At 40.0% G+C, this 17607-nt stretch overlaps 1 protein-coding gene across 6 annotated transcripts in view; it reads left to right on the forward strand.

Moving 5' to 3' along the window:
- GRID2 (glutamate ionotropic receptor delta type subunit 2) overlaps nucleotides 1-17607 on the forward strand; it is a 755994-nt gene that overhangs the window by 668725 nt on the left and 69662 nt on the right. For all 6 annotated transcript variants that reach the window (XR_012995185.1, XR_012995186.1, XM_076336770.1 and 3 more), the window contains one exon: nucleotides 11500-11666. Coding sequence is in view for 4 of the 6 variants with exons in the window: in XM_076336770.1 (XP_076192885.1) it covers nucleotides 11500-11666 (167 nt within the window). In the remaining 2 variants the exon portion in view is untranslated. The remainder of the gene's footprint in view (nucleotides 1-11499; nucleotides 11667-17607) is intronic.

Genomic DNA, 17607 nt, shown 5'->3' on the forward strand with positions numbered 1-17607 from the left:
GAGACAAGAGAAAATATTATTGTGGTTTTATGTTCTTCAGCTACAATAAAATACATTCTTCATAGATATGTCATACATAAGATAAAGGAGGATATATTTTCCTGGCATTGTATTTCCTCTGCTTTCTTGTATACATCTTGTGAATTAAACTTTTTCTAAAATTTAACATGAATGATATAGCAAGAAAGATACTACATTGGACTTGATGTAGATGTCCATCAGTAAGAATCATGCTTTCCATTTGTGTCTGAAGGGATCATACTTTCAGAAGAAGAACCCACGTGTGTGCAGTTGCATTGCATATGGTGTTTTAATATAACTGAACGCAGAAAGGAGATGTATCTACACACAGAGCACTGCGCAGCTGCATAGCTGTTTGTGTGGGTTGTGCATACAGATGCAGGCACGCAGCTGCTTTTCCTGAAAACTTGGTCGGGCGCATATCGCCAATTTGTGAGAAGCTGTGTAGCGTCCTTTACTATCTCCCTAAACAAATGAAGAAGAAAATTGTGTTCATTGTTTTCCATTTAAAAATCCATACTGAAGGAATGAGGAGCATGCCAATACAATAGACCTGGGCAAGTAAATTTTTTTTTTTTTGCCTTGGCAGCCAGTTAAGGCCTTTTCTCCACCCTCGCCACTGTGCTGGCAGCTCACATGTTCCCAGGTGCAGTGAAGTACTTTGGCTTCCTCTAATTCTTCCAAAGCCAGAGAAAAACTGTAGTTCTTCCCTGCATTTAGTATATATGTGTCCCATGTACTGTCCCTCTCATGGCATAGTTCTGTAAAAGAGAAGTTATTTTTAAGTTAGGTTACAATATAAATGTAAATAAAAAATAACCATCAGTTAAGATATTCTTTCTTCTTATAGTCAAGGTCCAATTTGTTTTTCAGTGAAATAAATAAGATGAATGAGATTACATTTCCTAAAAAGGTAGTGGTATTTTTCAAGCCATCGCCACACAGATGCTAGGTGATACCTGCCGCACATTGGATGAAGTGCTAGAATGTCAAGTTGATGATTTTATGGTGCTATTGCTTGTGTTTTTCATTTTCCTTTCCCGTTGTTTGGTGCTAACTAATGAAATTATTTCATTCACTCGAGTAAGATATTTACTGGTCTACATGATTAGCTGGGTACCTAGCTGTCCACACTGCATGCACAAATACCTGATTTGCAAGTGCATTGTGTAAATAAGAAAATCTCAACTGATGTTCCCAATTCTAGGTGAAATGCTACTTCATTTTAAGAAGGCAAATCAGCTGATTGCATTGTTTCATCACGATTGAAATTGAAAAACCCCTGTACCATCATTTTTTCCATTCCATAAATATTTTAACTCCACTTTTCTCATTACTCCTCTCAAAGATGCCTTGGCATTTTTACTGATGTGGTAGGACTAGAACAAGTACTTGAATTTAACCCAATTCTATTATATTTTTCAAAAGAACCAGTGACACAGGGTATACATATCAAACTCAAATTAAGAAAATAAATAAGACTGGCTAATTGCATTGTATAGTTACCAAAGAACTGTTTTTCTTGTTTATGATATAATGAGATTTCACAGCATATTTTGTCCAAGTTTGAATCTGAGAGGCTTGGGCAAAACGTAAGGAGACATAAGTTTCCACGATTTAGCAGACTTTTGGGAAAAGTAGACTGAAGCAAGAAATACGATTGCTTATTGTATTAATGATTCTATTTATAGATGTTTAGATTTTTTTTTTTTTTTAAGATGCTTACAAACATAGATCAAGTAAACCAGAGTGAGTTGTCATTAGGGTTTTATCCACTGGAATATTACAGTAATTGAAACTGAAACTGTGTAAGGAAGGAGGTATTTTTATAAAACTTTGTTTACCTTTAAAAACTCTAAAATTGTCAACATGTCATCATAGGATATTTCCATACTGAACTATTAACTTCTGATCAAAATGGTTTTTCATTTTGAAATGTTAATCCATTGCAGGGAAAATAATTCAGGTTGAAGTCAACTTTTTGGAATAAAATATTCTACAGTTTGGATTTTTTTATTGGTTTTAGTCCCAAAATTTGCGATACTTTTCCTTAATTCAAAATCTTGAAACTCCTTGTGCAGAAAGATAAATAGCTCCATTTATCACTTTCCTCAAACAAAAGCTCTGTTTACATCATTATCTCTCTGAGTTTGTGTCAAGTGTACTGCCCAGGAATTTCTGTTGAGTTCTGCTTCAGGAGAAAGAAAGGATTAGAAATCTTCCTCGAAAAATATCAGTCCTGAATGAATCCTCCAGCACGATAAGGAATCGAGTGATTGTTTTACAACATTTATTTTTTTTTTAGTTGATGTTTGGCTGCTGTTTCCTAGTTCTGTCAACTGTAAACTCATTTCTGGCATCTGAGCTATTGTGTGGGCAGGTCAGGATGAATTAGAAACAAATATAATGTGAGTCTGTGACTTGCACTTCATTTGTTATTTACAGAGGTGTGCAAAATGAATGTTACAGCCTTGGATAAATGGAAGTGCCTGCACAGGTCGTAGCCAGAGGTGAACTAAGTTGCGTACACTTTGAGGCAAAGGCTGTGAGTATTTCACTCTGTAAGGATGCAAAAGCCCAACTATCACCTGGAATTAGAGTTGCAATAAATATATAAAATCCTTAGTTGGATGTAAAAAGTGCTCAGATGCATAAGTTACACTGGTTTGGGTGCTGTCTGAACTTGAAACTCCTTCTGGACACTGTTTACATCTTTATTTACCTTTGTACATAAAGAACCTGGGTGCCTGCTCCTTTACCTGGACTTGCTCTGCCTGGCAGAGGCTTAGTTGTGCGTTTTAAATGACTGGAACCGTATTCTTTGTATTAACTGTTTTACATGAGGGATTTGACTTCCTAGTTGGTGACCGCAAAATGCTGAGTGTGTTGGATTGCAGGAGATGTGCTGTCTGTATTTTTCACCCTGGCACCCTGCTCCCCCTTGCAGTTTGCTGCGGGGCAGGCAGCAGCAGAGAGGAGCTAGCTTTTAAGACTACAGGGACAATACATGACAACTTGTTAGGTTGTGTCATCTTCTCAGTTGTCTGCATGGTGATAGCAAGCAGTCAATCTGAACTGAGTAAAAAATGCCGCTGCACTGGTCTTCCTCCTCCCACAGCTCCTAATGTTTTCCATGGGTCCTAAACTGCAAAAGAAAGCAAAAACCTTCTTAGCTCAGATCTGTAATGTTTTCCTTTCCCATGGGTTCAAAGTATCTTCTTGTGAGAATTAAAATGCATTCAGGAGCGGGGTCTCCAAAGACCAGTGACAAGGGGCGGTGTGGTGGCATTAGGAACCCACGTGTTTGAGGAATAACGGCTCTTAACAATGCACTGACCTGGGGATACGGGAACATTTATTTGTGCAGCATCTGCAGTCAAAAGGGACTGACCCACCTGCAGGAGACCTGATCGGGCCTAAAATGGTTGCTTTAGCTGGAAATACCATAGGGCAGAAATTTCTCTGTGGAGCTTTTCCGGAGTGCTTTGCTGGAAACCCTCCATGGCGCCAGTCTGTGCAGCAGCCTGAACTTACAGCCTGAAAGAAATACTTGGTTAGAGACACCCTGTGGTAGCCCTTGTTGAACTCTCAGGGAAAGGGGATGCCAGGTATCACTGAGAGGTAGAAACCTTAAGGGGTTGGGACAAATCTCAGTCTGCTTCTTTCTGCAGCCACGTGAACCGCTGCACTTAAAGGGAAGATTCACTGCTAGAGAAGATCGATGGTTTCTTGCAGGTTTTCCAGAGGAAGAAGTAGCTTTCAAGACCACCAAAGTCGATATGAAAGCAAACTGATGTGAAAGCACTGAGCTTTTATGATCCAAACCTGTTCTTTCGTGCCCCAGCCCAAGCTTGTGAGGTGCAGTGCAGGTTGCCAGCAGTTAGTGCTTCTTGTCTCCTGCAGGGTACCAAAATGAGGGGAAACATGCTAAACTGCTGTGCAGTGTAATTTCAGAGGGAGAAAAAAGAGGAGCTGGGAAGCATTTATTTCAGAGCTTCAAGATACTGTGTCTAGATTTGCAGTGCCAAGCTGACTCCATCCAAACCTGGGCAGGAGATGCTTATCAAAGAGAGAAGGATAAAATGGTTCAAAAGAAGATAGTTAAATTCTTTTGCCTGAGTAATGGGACTTCCTGAATCCCGTTACCACTATGAAAGTGATCAGAGCTTTTGTACAAGGAATATAAAAACCTGAAAGTTAAGTCAGTTTCTTTAAAATAAGTTTCTAAAATGAAACTGTCTTGTTTCAAATTAGCTTTTACTGGAGGATTTTTCAGTAACATTGGTAGTTTTGCAAAGAATTTTCTTGTGGTGAAAGTTCTTTTTCAGATGATGAATGGTTTTGATGAGTAGTTTTTTTGGCTTTTGATGATATTTCTATCCTTGCAGTTGGTATTCAGTAAGTATTTCTTTGAATAAGGAATGCTGCCCAAGAATTGCGGTTAGATAGACTCTGCTTCTATTCTAAAGAATGGGGACAAGCACCCTTCAGTTAGTGTCATGCTGGAGCGATTTAATATAAGGAGGGATGCTGCTTCTCTAAATTCACCTGCATTTATCTTCTTCCTGATACTTTAATCCACAGAATTTTACTTTTTCACCCAAATTAAGAGGATTGATCTGTGTACGTTTCCTCATTTAAATGTTCTTTTATTGAGGATTAGCTGCCACAAAAATACAAATATATCAGAAGGGGGGAGTCACTTTAGTGACATTTTATTTAAATTTGCCTCATTATTGAGACTGCCACTTGGCTACCACAGATCTAAGTTTTTGAGGAACCTGAAGTGCTTTCATGTCATTTCTGTATATGACCTTCTCTGGTGATACCCTTAAAATAGTCTCCATTACTATCAGCAGCACTTAGTTGTCATAAAATAAATGAGATGCTGGCATAAAAAAAATTTGTTCCTTACCTTTCAAAGGTCTGCTTTGCTGAGATTTTTTTTCCCCCCTGTTGTTTTTTTCTCCTGTTTCTCTTCCATCTGAAATTAATATTAGCTGTAATGAACCTGTGGTTCAGCTGCATGTCAGTGATCAGCGTGATCTGCTGCCTTTTTAGTGCTTTGCTGTGATTACCTGGAGAAGCAGCTGGCTCCGTTCTCCCACCACCCTCAGAAATTGTACCTTTGATTGGCCTCCCCTCTGTTTTGCTCTGCTTGTTATTTTTCTTTCTTGTAACTTACAAGATGCATTTAATTACAATGGCAAAATGAATGCACTGAACACTGGAAAAATTCTAACACAAAGACACCCTCTCATTACAGAGCGCTCATACCTGAGTAATCCTTCTAATTCCGGATGAATTATTCAAGGTCTGCCCAGTGTAACAAGTGAACATGTGATCATGAGGCTTTTCTCAGGAAGTTGGTGGCAGGTTGCATATGAGGAATTAATGCTTTTCCTGATGAAGTTTTATCTGGAACAAATAGACACGCCATTGAAGCTGATATGACAATGTAATGAAAGATAAACTTCATACTGAAGAGGAGATGAGGCTGGGATTTCTAACCTCTTCTTTCTTCCCCTAAGCTCCCCGGTGTTTCATTTCCTGCTGCTGTTCCTGGGCATTAGCTCAATAACGCTTTTAGAAATGATTCTGCACTTTTCTGTTTGAATAAGTACAAAGAATAAGTTTCAATGTTTGTCAAATACTGTCCCTTGAATTTAAATAGCTTTCTATAGACCCTGCAAAATGACATCCTAAAGGGTTATTATTATTATTATTTAATTAGCTGCTTGCCTTGATGACTGAATAGAGTTTTATGTATATAGGGATTTTTATTCTGTGCTCTAATACCACCACGGGAATCCAACTCCTGTCATGGACCGCAGAGAGCTGTCGGTCAGATTCGTATTCTGTTTCCCTGATTGCATGACTGCATTTCACTCTTAAGTTATGCAGATCAGCCACATGTGCTGGCCTTCAAGGGAGTGTGGGGCAAGAAGCTCCAAAATTGTACTTCAGAACTCCAGAAAGTTTAGTTTTGAGAGAACTGTAAATTAGTGGGTTTTATTGAACAAAGCTGAAATGGGAGATTTTATTTCACTGGGATTCAAATAGAAGTTAGCCAGAATTGTGCCCTTCATGAACAAAACCAAGACTTGAAACCTTTGTCCCTGGAGGAAGACAAATTAGCAAACAAGAATTTCTCTGAAGGCAGAAGATCTGACCTCTGCTTCAGACCGATAAACAGCAACTTCATTGGCCTCTTGCAAGAGGATTGTGGAGATCAATGTGTTTCCGTTCCCTTCTGCTGAAAAAACCCTCCGTTGTGAATGCCATCAAGCTGTTTGGCAACATCTGACAACATAAAAATCTAGATTTAAGCTTCCACCACAAATTTTGTCTTGGCCTTTTCCCATTTTGAAGTACAATATCCACATTATGTATATTAGCTCTCACTCATATATTTGCAAATGTTCGTTCAATTTTGTTCCCTCTTCTTCATTCCTCATGTAATAGCAGCCTCGGCGAGGCTGTTTTGTAGAATGGAGTACAGCTCTCTGCAGGCTGCAGCTGCTGCATGCTTGCTGAATATGCAAAGATTATGTCAAAAATTTAATTTCTGTATTTATATATGCTGCAGTCTCAGGTCCACACTGATAGGCATAGGGCTAGCAGCATCGAATGGTGTTTTTCCCCTGTGTATTCAGTGCAGTGGAATGGTCCATATTGGAGAACATGACCCTCAAAGCGCTGTATGGAGCAGGTGATTAATCAGTGTCCCTGATTGGGTTTAGGTCGGAGCTGGAGTCGCTGCTGCTATGCTGTGGAAGAGTCTGTTTCTGTTCATGTGTCCTTGGCTAAAATACAACTGACAATTTCGTAGGCAGGAAAAGGTGTACAGCAGTCGGAAAGGAAGGATGGCGCCTGACTCATAATGGAAATGAGTAGAAAAAGCATCACCACTGTGCCACCAGGGTGTAGGCCCAGAGTATTCAGAAAATGTGCTCAGCGTTATCTAATAATTTTTGGATTTTCTTCCAGGAAATTAATATAATTTTAATCAGTTGAAACTTGACTTAAGATTTCCATGGCCTTAAAAGTTGCATTGTTTTTATAACAGGTAACATATTTTATGTATGATGAAATATTTAAAAAAGTTCTGCAGGAAAAATAACTGCCAGTTCTGCTTAACCTGCAGCCTACTGCGTACATTTTTTCTTTTATGAAGATTCTTTGTATTTCTTTTGAAGAGGAATTTAAAATACAGAAAATATATTGTCCAAGAATTCAAGTATGAAAAATTGCAGTAGTTGGTTGTTGTTTACTTACAATTATTTTTTTTCTGAAACTTATAATTTTCTAGACCTGGAAATGTGTTTTTAGAATGCTGGAGTTGTACACAAATACATTTTTCAGCCTACTCTGCATGAATGGTTTAGCTGTAAGAAGAAATACTATCCACATCCGTGTTGGCATAAAATATGTGCCTATGCAACAGTGTAATGGCTTTAAATGCTTTCCTCGTATAACTCAATTGGGTTTTGGTGGAGTCAACAGAGATAAATTTTAACTAATATCTACAGGCAGGGCTTCAGCAAATAAAAATCTCGTAAATGTGCAGTGATAGAAAATAGAAATATAACAGCCTTATAGAAATAGTTTTACCATCTATGTGCTGATGGTCCCTATTCCGTGTAACAGCTCTTTTTACAGTAACTCCTTCGGAATTGTTCACAAAACTGTGAAGTCAAGTCAAGCATTTCTGTCTGGTACCGTACCTCCCAGTTTCACTTAACGACCAGTGCAGTGCCTGAGTTCAAAATACCCTGATGAACAACTAACAGGTTCAATTTTGCCTGTAATTTTTTTTTTTCCTATGGCAATAGTCATCAGGTACTCCAAAAATCTTCTTAGCCTCTGCCATACTGACAGGCGGGATGCCACGGGGAAGGAGACTGAAGTGTCAGTTCTCCATGCCCTGGCAGACTGGAAAGCTGGGGTTGCTGCTGAATGCTAATAGGCTGCCCTCCTACAAACGCTTCCCTGGCAATCCTGGGCTGCACGGTCGTGTGTGAACAGCATTCAGATTTGCCACCATCCTGAAATGTTATTATCTCAACACAAAATGCCAACGTAGTGATGTGGAAATGTAGAATCAGGGATGCAGATCTTCTGCGGGTAGCGAGTTATGTATATTACAAAGAACCATTTATTTTTCCAAGGAGATTTTGCTTTCATTTAGCCTCCGTAAATGACTGACTGCAAGCTCCTTAACTTTTTCTCATAATGCAGAGCTGGAATTTTTGCTATTCATTTTGAGGCCCAAAGTGGAAGTCTTCAGCATAGCTATTGGAAAGCTACAAAATATGTGCTTCTCATAGTAAGAGGGAGAGAGAGAAGGATATAGGTTTTTAATTGACATTTTGTTCTGAAATTCCCTTCTCCTTTCACACAGAGCATCATCCCCCCTTTTCATAGTATAGCTACCCCTTATTTGTAGGTGCAAATCTGTAAAATATCAGCAGTGTTCCATATATGCTATATTCTAGCAACTTTTTATTCATAGATCTTTAGGCTAAAACCAGTCTTAAGCTGTGTGAAAGATCCATGGGCAGACGGTTTAGACTATGAATCTCAGAAGAAGGGTATGCTAAAAAGGGAATCATATGCCTCCTGAGCTGCCAGATAACTGATTCTCTCTTAGCGAGACAGGTGTTTTTCTCATATATAAAAATTAAGAATTGGAGACAGTTCAAAAATAGTGTCACTGATAATGGGAGGACTGAATTGATAGATTTGCAAGGAAAGATTGAAGAAAGCTATATCCAGCTCAGCTAACGGAAAGGTTCATCAATATTTGAAAGGTGTCAGCCCCAAAGCGAGAGTATTTAGAACTGCAAAAGGAAAAATAACTAGGAATGACATAAGAAAGTTATTTTTTTTAAAAAAGTAGTAAAAATAAATACGTTGAATAGCAATGAAAACTGTTAGACTGAGGAGTAGTTCCATAAAGAGAGTGATTGCAAGCATGACAATTGCAACTTAGGTTTGCTCCATGGATTTGAATTCCCTAGATTTGTAAATGGATAGGGCAAAAATGCTAAAAAGGATGTATTTTACTGCATGGAGCAATCGTGTTGAAGGTAGATGGCTGGGATGATTCCTTCTGGCTCTTCAATCTCTTTCCTGCCCCATGCGCTTTAACTGAGGCTCACTGTGATCTTATCTATGAAAAGTAATATCTTTGTGGGAACCTGAACTGTGATATTATCAGGTCTGCTCTAAGGATCTTATATACACCACTTCATCATAGATATTGTTGGCAGTAAGTGCTTCTGCCACTTTTATATATTCTCACTGTGAGTTGTTTTACAGCAAGGCAGCCAAATCAAGAGAATTTTTCCTGACCAGCTGAGCAGCTGATAAATCTCTTTACAAGCACTTAGGTGAATTCAATGCACTAGGATGTTAAAAAGGTGGGTTAGGACAAAAGCAGGTGTCAAAACATAACCCTCTGCTCTTGCCATCACCTCAAAGGTTATCTCTCTGCATGTAAAATTACTCCTCTTTTGAACCCCATTTTTGCTTAATTCCTTTGTTTGGAAAGTCCATCTGATCCTTTTCAGGATTCATTTCCCCCCTTCTGATCTTCTGCTTTTGTCTCCTATTTCCTTCCCTTGCTGTCTGCACATCATGATTCTTTTTCAGGCTGAGTCATTATCCTTTTAAATGCTCCTAGGAAGGGCTTTTTTCACAGTCATGCTATCTACTTCTTAGCCAAGTGGTGCCTGTAGGAGGATCAGAATAATCCAAGCTAGGAAGAGCTCTGTGAGTTGCAGTGCCTATAAGACAAGCATACAAGTTGTATTGTTTGTTAACAGAGAGTTCACTTCTATCCCTTATTCCCTGGCCGTTTAGATAGACCTAAACCTCCACTGGGAGGCAAAAAAACCATGTTCTTGACCATTTTCAGAGCCTGAAGATTAAAACTGACCCAGTCCTGCATTTGTGTGTGTGTGTGTGTATTTTGAAAAGAATTTTCTTTATCCTGCCAATCATGCGGAGTCCACAGATAATATGGCTCCATTTCTGCTCCAAAATCTGCACAAATCCTCCCAGTGCCATGCCTACGAATGGAAATAGGAAATATTCCCTTTCCAGGCCTGCAGCGTCTAATTCAGATTGATTATGCATGAAAAGGAATGTGTCCCAAATGCAATCGTTCCTTGTGCACTACATCTTGTGAGCAAGCAGCCGGTGTGGCTTGCTTCAGTAACTTTTATATGTAAACAGTCTTTAAAAACATAATCTACATTGTCAAAGCCTAATCTAAATGATGTACTGACATTGCTTATTTTGACATGCTGACTTGGTTTTTAATTCTCTCTGGATTGCCTGGCCCCAGATGGCCTTTTTGTGTTTTGTTGACTTTTCACTTAGCTGTCACATATCTATTCCCATTAGAGGTACAAAGTCAATGGGTTCAGCCTAGTTTTACAGCTTAGTTGGCTAATATGGCATAGGGAAAGCGCTGAGTGAAGCCAAGCAGAGGGTCAGGAAAAAAGCAATGTGATTCTTCAGGTCTGACATAGAGACCAACGAAACAGAAAACTGGTAAAAGATCTGGTAGAGCAGCTAGAGATTGTTTTTTTCAGAAAAACATGATTTGACTGGAAACTAGAAATTCACTGAAATGGGGAAGGATTTGTTTAGACTGAATTTCTGTTTTTAAAGGCTTGCTTCTGAATAAATGCTGAAATTTTGTATACATCCCATATATTTAAATGAAAAGAAAAATCTGGTTTTGTTTCAAATGTGAATGGATAGTAAAATGTTACTTTAAAAGTTTTTCAGTATAGTGAGTTGGTTAGGATTTATCTTAGTCAAACAGTTAAAATGGCTTGCGTGATCTTGCTGTACGAAAGTCTTTGAAGATATGTGAAAACCTTTCATGCTGAGAAAAATAATCCCAAAAAAATCTAGTTGGCATGATCTTGCCCACAATCATGCACAGAGCCCAAAAGACAAATGAGTGTTCATGACATCTACGACAACCTGAAGCATGACTGAAATGTGGACCATCTTGAACAGTGGTCTTCCATCTGGATAGCCATGCCTACCCTCCCATGCTTCTCCCAGTGTGAATACCCACCTTCCCTCTAAATAGTTGTTTTTATGGCTCAGAGAAAAAACTTAGTGAGGGATTTGGAGTGGAATTTAGCATTGATGGAGGGAACCTGATGTTTCCTTTGTTCCTTGAAGAGGGACAGTACAGGTTTCCTGCACGGCACTGTTTCACTGACAGCACGTTCTTCTCCGATCACGTTTCTTCCATTTCTGCTGAGGTGCTCAGCCAACGCACCGCATGGCACCAGTCACAGTGCACTTTTTGTGCGGACAGCTGTTGGGCACCCAAACTTCGCTTTCTTTAATGAACAGACTGTGTTGAAACTGCCACATTTTTAGGTGCACTGACCTCCTTTTGGACTTGACAGTCCGTAGTCTGAGCTTTTCCTCTGTTTACCACAGGTGAAATATGGGAACTATGCCTTTGTATGGGATGCAGCAGTACTGGAGTATGTGGCCATCAACGACGCAGACTGCTCTTTTTACACGGTCGGGAACACTGTTGCGGACAGAGGGTATGGGATTGCACTGCAGCACGGCAGCCCCTACCGAGACGTTTTCTCACAAAGGTAAGGGTTTGGAGATGGAGGAGCAGGTCCTAAGGGAAGGTGTCTCTCAGCTCAGGACCCTTCTTTTAATTTAATTTTCTGTGAAGGGAAAACACCTTGTGCTTGCAATCCACTTAATTTCTTACATAGACATTCATTTCCCCGGAGACAGGATTATTTACTTTTCTAGAAACTGCATTAAAAATACTTCGTGTTGCTCTTATTCGAATTGTTCTTTTTTCTTTTGGAAAACATTAATGAGATAGGCTGAACTTCATTAGCATGAAAACGAGGAAAGAGTTGATTCATTTGTTATAGAGGGACAGCATAAGTCAACCCTTCCTGTTACAGAAGCCTTTTCTTAAAGAGAAAAAAGTAAACTTGGGCACTGATGGCAAAACTGAAGGGGATGAACAAGAAGATTTGATGTTTCAGTGAAAAGACCCCTATTAGTACCCAAAAGCTTAGATGCTTATCCCAATACTAATCGATCTCTTGGGCTACAAAAGTGAGATCTCTAGAGATGCTTCTGGTACTGTGTTTCTACTAGGATTGGAAATACTAAATTAATTGTATGTATTGTGCCTTTGCAGTATTTGTGCTTCACTCTAGTATTGATTCCTAAATCAGGATGTGTGTGAAATGGAAAAAACAACCAAACATTTAAAAAGCGTAATACCTGCGGTCTGGCTTTTAGGAGATGTGGGCTAATCTCATGATCCTTTTTCATTCTGAACCTATTCTCTCAACCCGATTTCTAATGGTTTGTGTTAGATGCATGTAACAAAATTTTACAGTTGCTGTGATGGAATTTCTTTTGTGTGGTTGCCATAATGAACGTGAACCATTATGTCATACAAATATGTTTCATTCAGGCTATTGCCTTTGCCTTCAGTCCATAGAATGAGGTGGGGGGAAAAAGTAGTCAATAAGTAACAATATGCAAATTCAGAGGAATCACTGTCTGCTCACACATACTGCATGAACAGAGAAGGCTTGAATTCTTCGAATCTGTTCTATGTTGGGAGTGATTTGGCTGAATTTTGTGCTGACATAGCAGTAACATAATACAAAAGTTCACAGGATCAACGAAAAATTTAATTTCAATGAAACATATATATGGTTTATATATTACGATTAGCAATATAAGCAATTATTTACTGAATACTTTAATGTTCCAGCCATGACTAGGCTGGCTCTGCTAAAAGTCTCTGGCTCTGTAATGTTCAGGGTCTCCACGCAAAACAAAGGAGTAACATTTCTTCCTGTAATCTTTCCAAGAAATGCTTCCAGCTGTTAAAGATCTCAGATGCTAGTCAAGGTGTTAAGTCATCCTCTTCAGAGCATTACCCATGTAAGCTTGGGTACAAAAATTTGAAGACATAGGGGAGTTTCATAGTCTGTGTCTTTATTACTAAATACAGTGAAACCTGCCAAGTGGCATGGCATGGCTCATGCCCGCACAGATGAGCATTCTTTACCTCTGCCGCCACCGCTCTCCAAGTCAAGGTGGAAGTATCCAAACCGCCCCTTAGGGACTGCTTCTGACATCATTTATATACTTGTTACAGTTCTCGGTACATGGCAGAAATGGTCACGGCTGATTCTGGTAAGCGATTATCTTCTTCACCACAGTATTCGGTACCTGGAGAGGCTAGGTTACATCCTCTTCTGATAGTCGCCTTTAGCGACTTCTGGATCATTGATCTGTGCAGGCCTGACATTTCCAAGTACAATTTTATTTCGTAACAAAATTTCAGCATTTTGGTGTATTATTATATATTGAAGCTGTAGGAAAGCAGAAGGAAGCATAAAAATTTGCACATATATAGCTCTTTTTATCTGAGGATCTTTGAAGCAATATTTAAATATTAGCGTCTCTTCGTGGAAAGTAAATGCCATTTCCATTTAATGCTTAGGGAATCCATAGCATAAGGAGACTTAAATGAATTCCCAAGGTCAGATGTTTTTCCCTGGTGGAATCAGGGATCATAGGTACTCATATTTCCTTATTTTCCATTTCCTGCTATAGTTATCAGAGTTCAGGTGGATTCTTTGTGAGATATTGTGCCACAGGAGGGTCTGGATGGATACGCAAAACTTAGCACTGATGAGAAAGTAACTCATTACATTATCAAGAGTAATGGTTGAACAGAGAAATTGGAATTTGCTTGGAGTGATGATACCTACTGGAGACTTTAGAGAGCCTGAGATATATATATTCTGAAAATGTGTGTGCTGCCCCTTAAATTTTTATTTCTGTATTATGAAAGCATATTATATTGCACTTCTAATTATGTTCATTAGTACAAATTTACAGTTTGAAGCTGTGAAATACCATAGAAACAAACACATGAAAGAGAAAGCATGCTTACAAGGTAGCTTACAAGGTTTTGTTCTAAAAACCCTTCAGTACTATTCTTTATGATTACTTCCATGTGATTTTCACAAGTCATCCTTACTTTTCTTCCTAATGAAAAGGCTGAACAACCTTCAGATGCTGCAGCCTGCATGCTAAATAGAGAGGGAAATAGATTTCACTGTATAGGATTAGCAAATGTTCACATGAATATTTCACATTCTTTAATGCAGTAGGGAACTGGTTTGAAATATATTGGCATTTCTTGATCTTTCCCAAAATAAATATATTTATGTGAAAATACAGGGCTTCTCTTTTATGAAATTTCATATAAAGCCATAAGCTGCACAGTGTTAAATCCCTAAGGTGCAGCTGTAAAAGGTCTGGCAAGCTTACAGGAGATTTTGGTCTCAGTGCAGGAAGCACGGGCACGAGTTTAAGGCTTTTCATTACCTTTTCTGAACATTCAGGCAATTCCCAGAGAAACAGGAAAAGAGATAGAGAGGTGTAAACACCCACCCCTTCTCTCCAATGCTGTGGGGCATGAGTCGCAGTCAAGATAACGCTGTGGTAAAGTTTAGGCATTTGGGATTTCCAGAAACAGTCTATGTTTGGGAAGTCTGCTGTGTTGTTCTCCAGGGGATTAACACACGCAAAATACTGTGGCCTTTGGGGACTGCAACAATATTCCCCTGCTCTGTGAAGTATTCCAGTCTCTATGGGAGTTTACCCATCAGTTAGGCTACTTAAGAAAGGCATTAAACCTGCAATCAGTTTGAAATGCTGAGGCGCCATCAAAACACACCCAGGGCCTTGCAAAATTAAATTCCCTCATGTCATTTCCTCCCGTAACTGATTGTGATGGCACGTCCCTTTATACCACCGGCAGTTTGTGAGGTGCTGAAAAGAAGCTTGAAACAACCGAGAACGTTACGAGAACCAAAGCCGTGGTGATGGTCCCAGTGGCCACGCACCTGCGTTTGGGATGTGGGACCGCAGCTGATGACCACCTGGTTATCTGGTACCCACCGCACTGAAGCAGCACACAAGCTGCAGTGCCCCGAGCATGGTGCGGAGCCAGTGCTGACAGCCGCCCTGCTCCCAGCCTCAAACTGCTGCTACCAGCTAGTGCCCGTGTATTTGCATGGGATGCAGTCCTACCAGTATGGAATGAGCCTCCACTTACCAAGGAACCAGAAAATGAAAATGCTGATATTAGGCTACAGCTAAATTAACACAAAAGGTTCAATATATACTTGATTTTAAATTGATGCAATTAAGCAAGTATGATACGGGAATGCATGTGCTGCCATTGAGGTACACTTGCTTGCATTGGTTTATATTATGTTTGTTAATTCTACAGATGTAAAGTGATGCCTATACCCTTTAAACAGTAGAGTGAGTGCTCCTGCATATTTGAACCGATGCAGTTTAAAATCAGAATTATTCTTACAAATGCAAGTTTGGGCATAGTGAAATATTAGGGGGGAGTGTGGCAAAATGCACATCACTTAGAAACTCCATGCACATTTGCTGGGCTTTTCAAAAATTAATTCCAGCCACACCACAGAAGATGAAACCCTGTTCAGGATTATTCTTTCCAGACTCAAGGAAATCTAACATTCTGGGGATGAACAAAATGTTTTTGATGAGAAAAGTTATACCGTTCAGAGCGCAATATCAATATGCCTTCAAAAAAGCATTTTGTGCAGGCACGGTTTAGCAAAGGAGAAGGGTAACCAACTGAAAGCACTGCAAAGAAACCGGTCTTTGAGACCTTTCTTTTTCGCATGCAGAAAATCTCTTCTAGGCCAAAACAAAGACATGAGCAGCAGTGAGTGGTCTGACTGCAGAATGAGATTGGCTTTTTGCTGTATTGGGATGGCAAAGTGGCCAGCTGGGGTCCCTCGTAGTGCCTGTGACCACTCTGTGCCTAATGCTCTCTCTGAAAACAGGTGCTTCAAGTCCATCCTGAAAATAGGTGTGTGGCTGTAGCACAAATAATATAGAAAATAATCTGGGTTACATTTGAATGATGGACCTGTCGTAGCATCCTGATGACTTCATTCACGTGTTGCAGATCTTAACAAACACGTCTGGCCATGCCATTAGGCAGCCAGTTGATGTGCTCAGGTAGATTGCTCTCCCCTTTTCTTTGCCACTAAGACTTAACCTTCTGAGCACCAGCAGCCTCCAGGCAGGGTGTCAGTTTTCTCTCTCTATATATATATTTTTCTTTCAAGTTAGTGACAGGGGCTTTAATAATAGGAACTGCCAAATTTCCTAGGAGAGTTTGAAGAGGATGTGCCATTTGGTTCATGAGGAACTGTGTGCTGACACTAAATTTGACACCTGTTAAGAAGTCTTTTCAGCCCTAAACTTTAAAACTTCCATTGCATCCCTGGGAGGTATAAATATAATTGCAAACTCTTTTCAGAGTATTTCATACGATGTCTGTGCTTCCTACAGTGCAGCAGCAATGGCTCAGGCGCTGCACTGGTGGCTGGCTTTTGGTGGGGGTCAAGGAGGGGGTGGGAGCAAAGCGCTCACATCCCCGCTCACGTCTCCGCTTCCTCTGCTGCCTGACTCTCTTCTTCTGCTCTACAGTCCTGGCCACACAGCGCATTAGAGGCAGAGGGAGAGGAAATGCTAATTTCATACTCATCAGAGGCCAGCGGCTGGCTTTTCACTTAAGTAACTAGAAGCTGTCAACACCCAGCACCACTGGTGCCATAGTTGTTTTGCATTCCTCATATCCCAAGAGCATCCATGTGCGTTCTGCCCCAAAGACTTCACTTTTAAATAAAAGGAAACAGTGACAATAGAAAAAAAAGGCAAGATTGCCCTCAGAGCCCACAGTGTGGGACTCTTGCTTGTTGTTCATCAACTGTGTTTCCCCGAATGGCACTCACCCTGGCCGTCCACAAGCTTACGGACACTTAAAGTTGTCTGTGTACCAAAAGAAGAAGCAGCAGTTGCATACCTCCAAGTGGTCATCTGTGAGGGGTGGGGTACGCAATGGGATAATATATGGAAGGTACAACTACCATATAGCTTCTGCAGAAACGTCAGATTGAATTTGGCATAGATCACAAAAGGTCGCAAAGAATTTGTGTTGCAGCTAGAGAAGCCAGTCACTTCTTTCTGTCCTGGGGGAGAAAAGAAATGAGTCTTAGAATGATTTCTCCATGGGAAGCCTAAAGACACCTCACTAGCAGCAAGCATTGCCCTTTCAGATGTCCAAAACTTTGGAGGCAAAGCAGAGAGCCACAGTGTAGCGTTTCAGACTCCCCCTTAGCAAATCATTAGGGATATGCTTTAAATAAATGGTATGGATTTTCTCTTGTTCTTCTTTTCTCATCAGCAAAACCCTGAGTTTTAGAAAGTTCCTGCCCTGAGTCATAAATATGTGTTCTTCCTGTCTCCTCGCTATTAATTCTCTCTCCTTAGATTTTCATTTTGTGTCTTGGAGGTCACTGATGTCCAAAGACTCCAGCACAAGGAAAATTACTTCCTTCCTAACTACCTTGATTTTTTTTTTCTGAGTCCTTGGGTCTATGTACCCCTTTGAGGAGATCCTCCCCTGTGCTTTTTTTTTTTTTT

The sequence above is a fragment of the Aptenodytes patagonicus genome, chromosome 4 (genome assembly GCF_965638725.1).
Source record: "Aptenodytes patagonicus chromosome 4, bAptPat1.pri.cur, whole genome shotgun sequence".
NCBI lineage: Eukaryota > Metazoa > Chordata > Aves > Sphenisciformes > Spheniscidae > Aptenodytes > Aptenodytes patagonicus.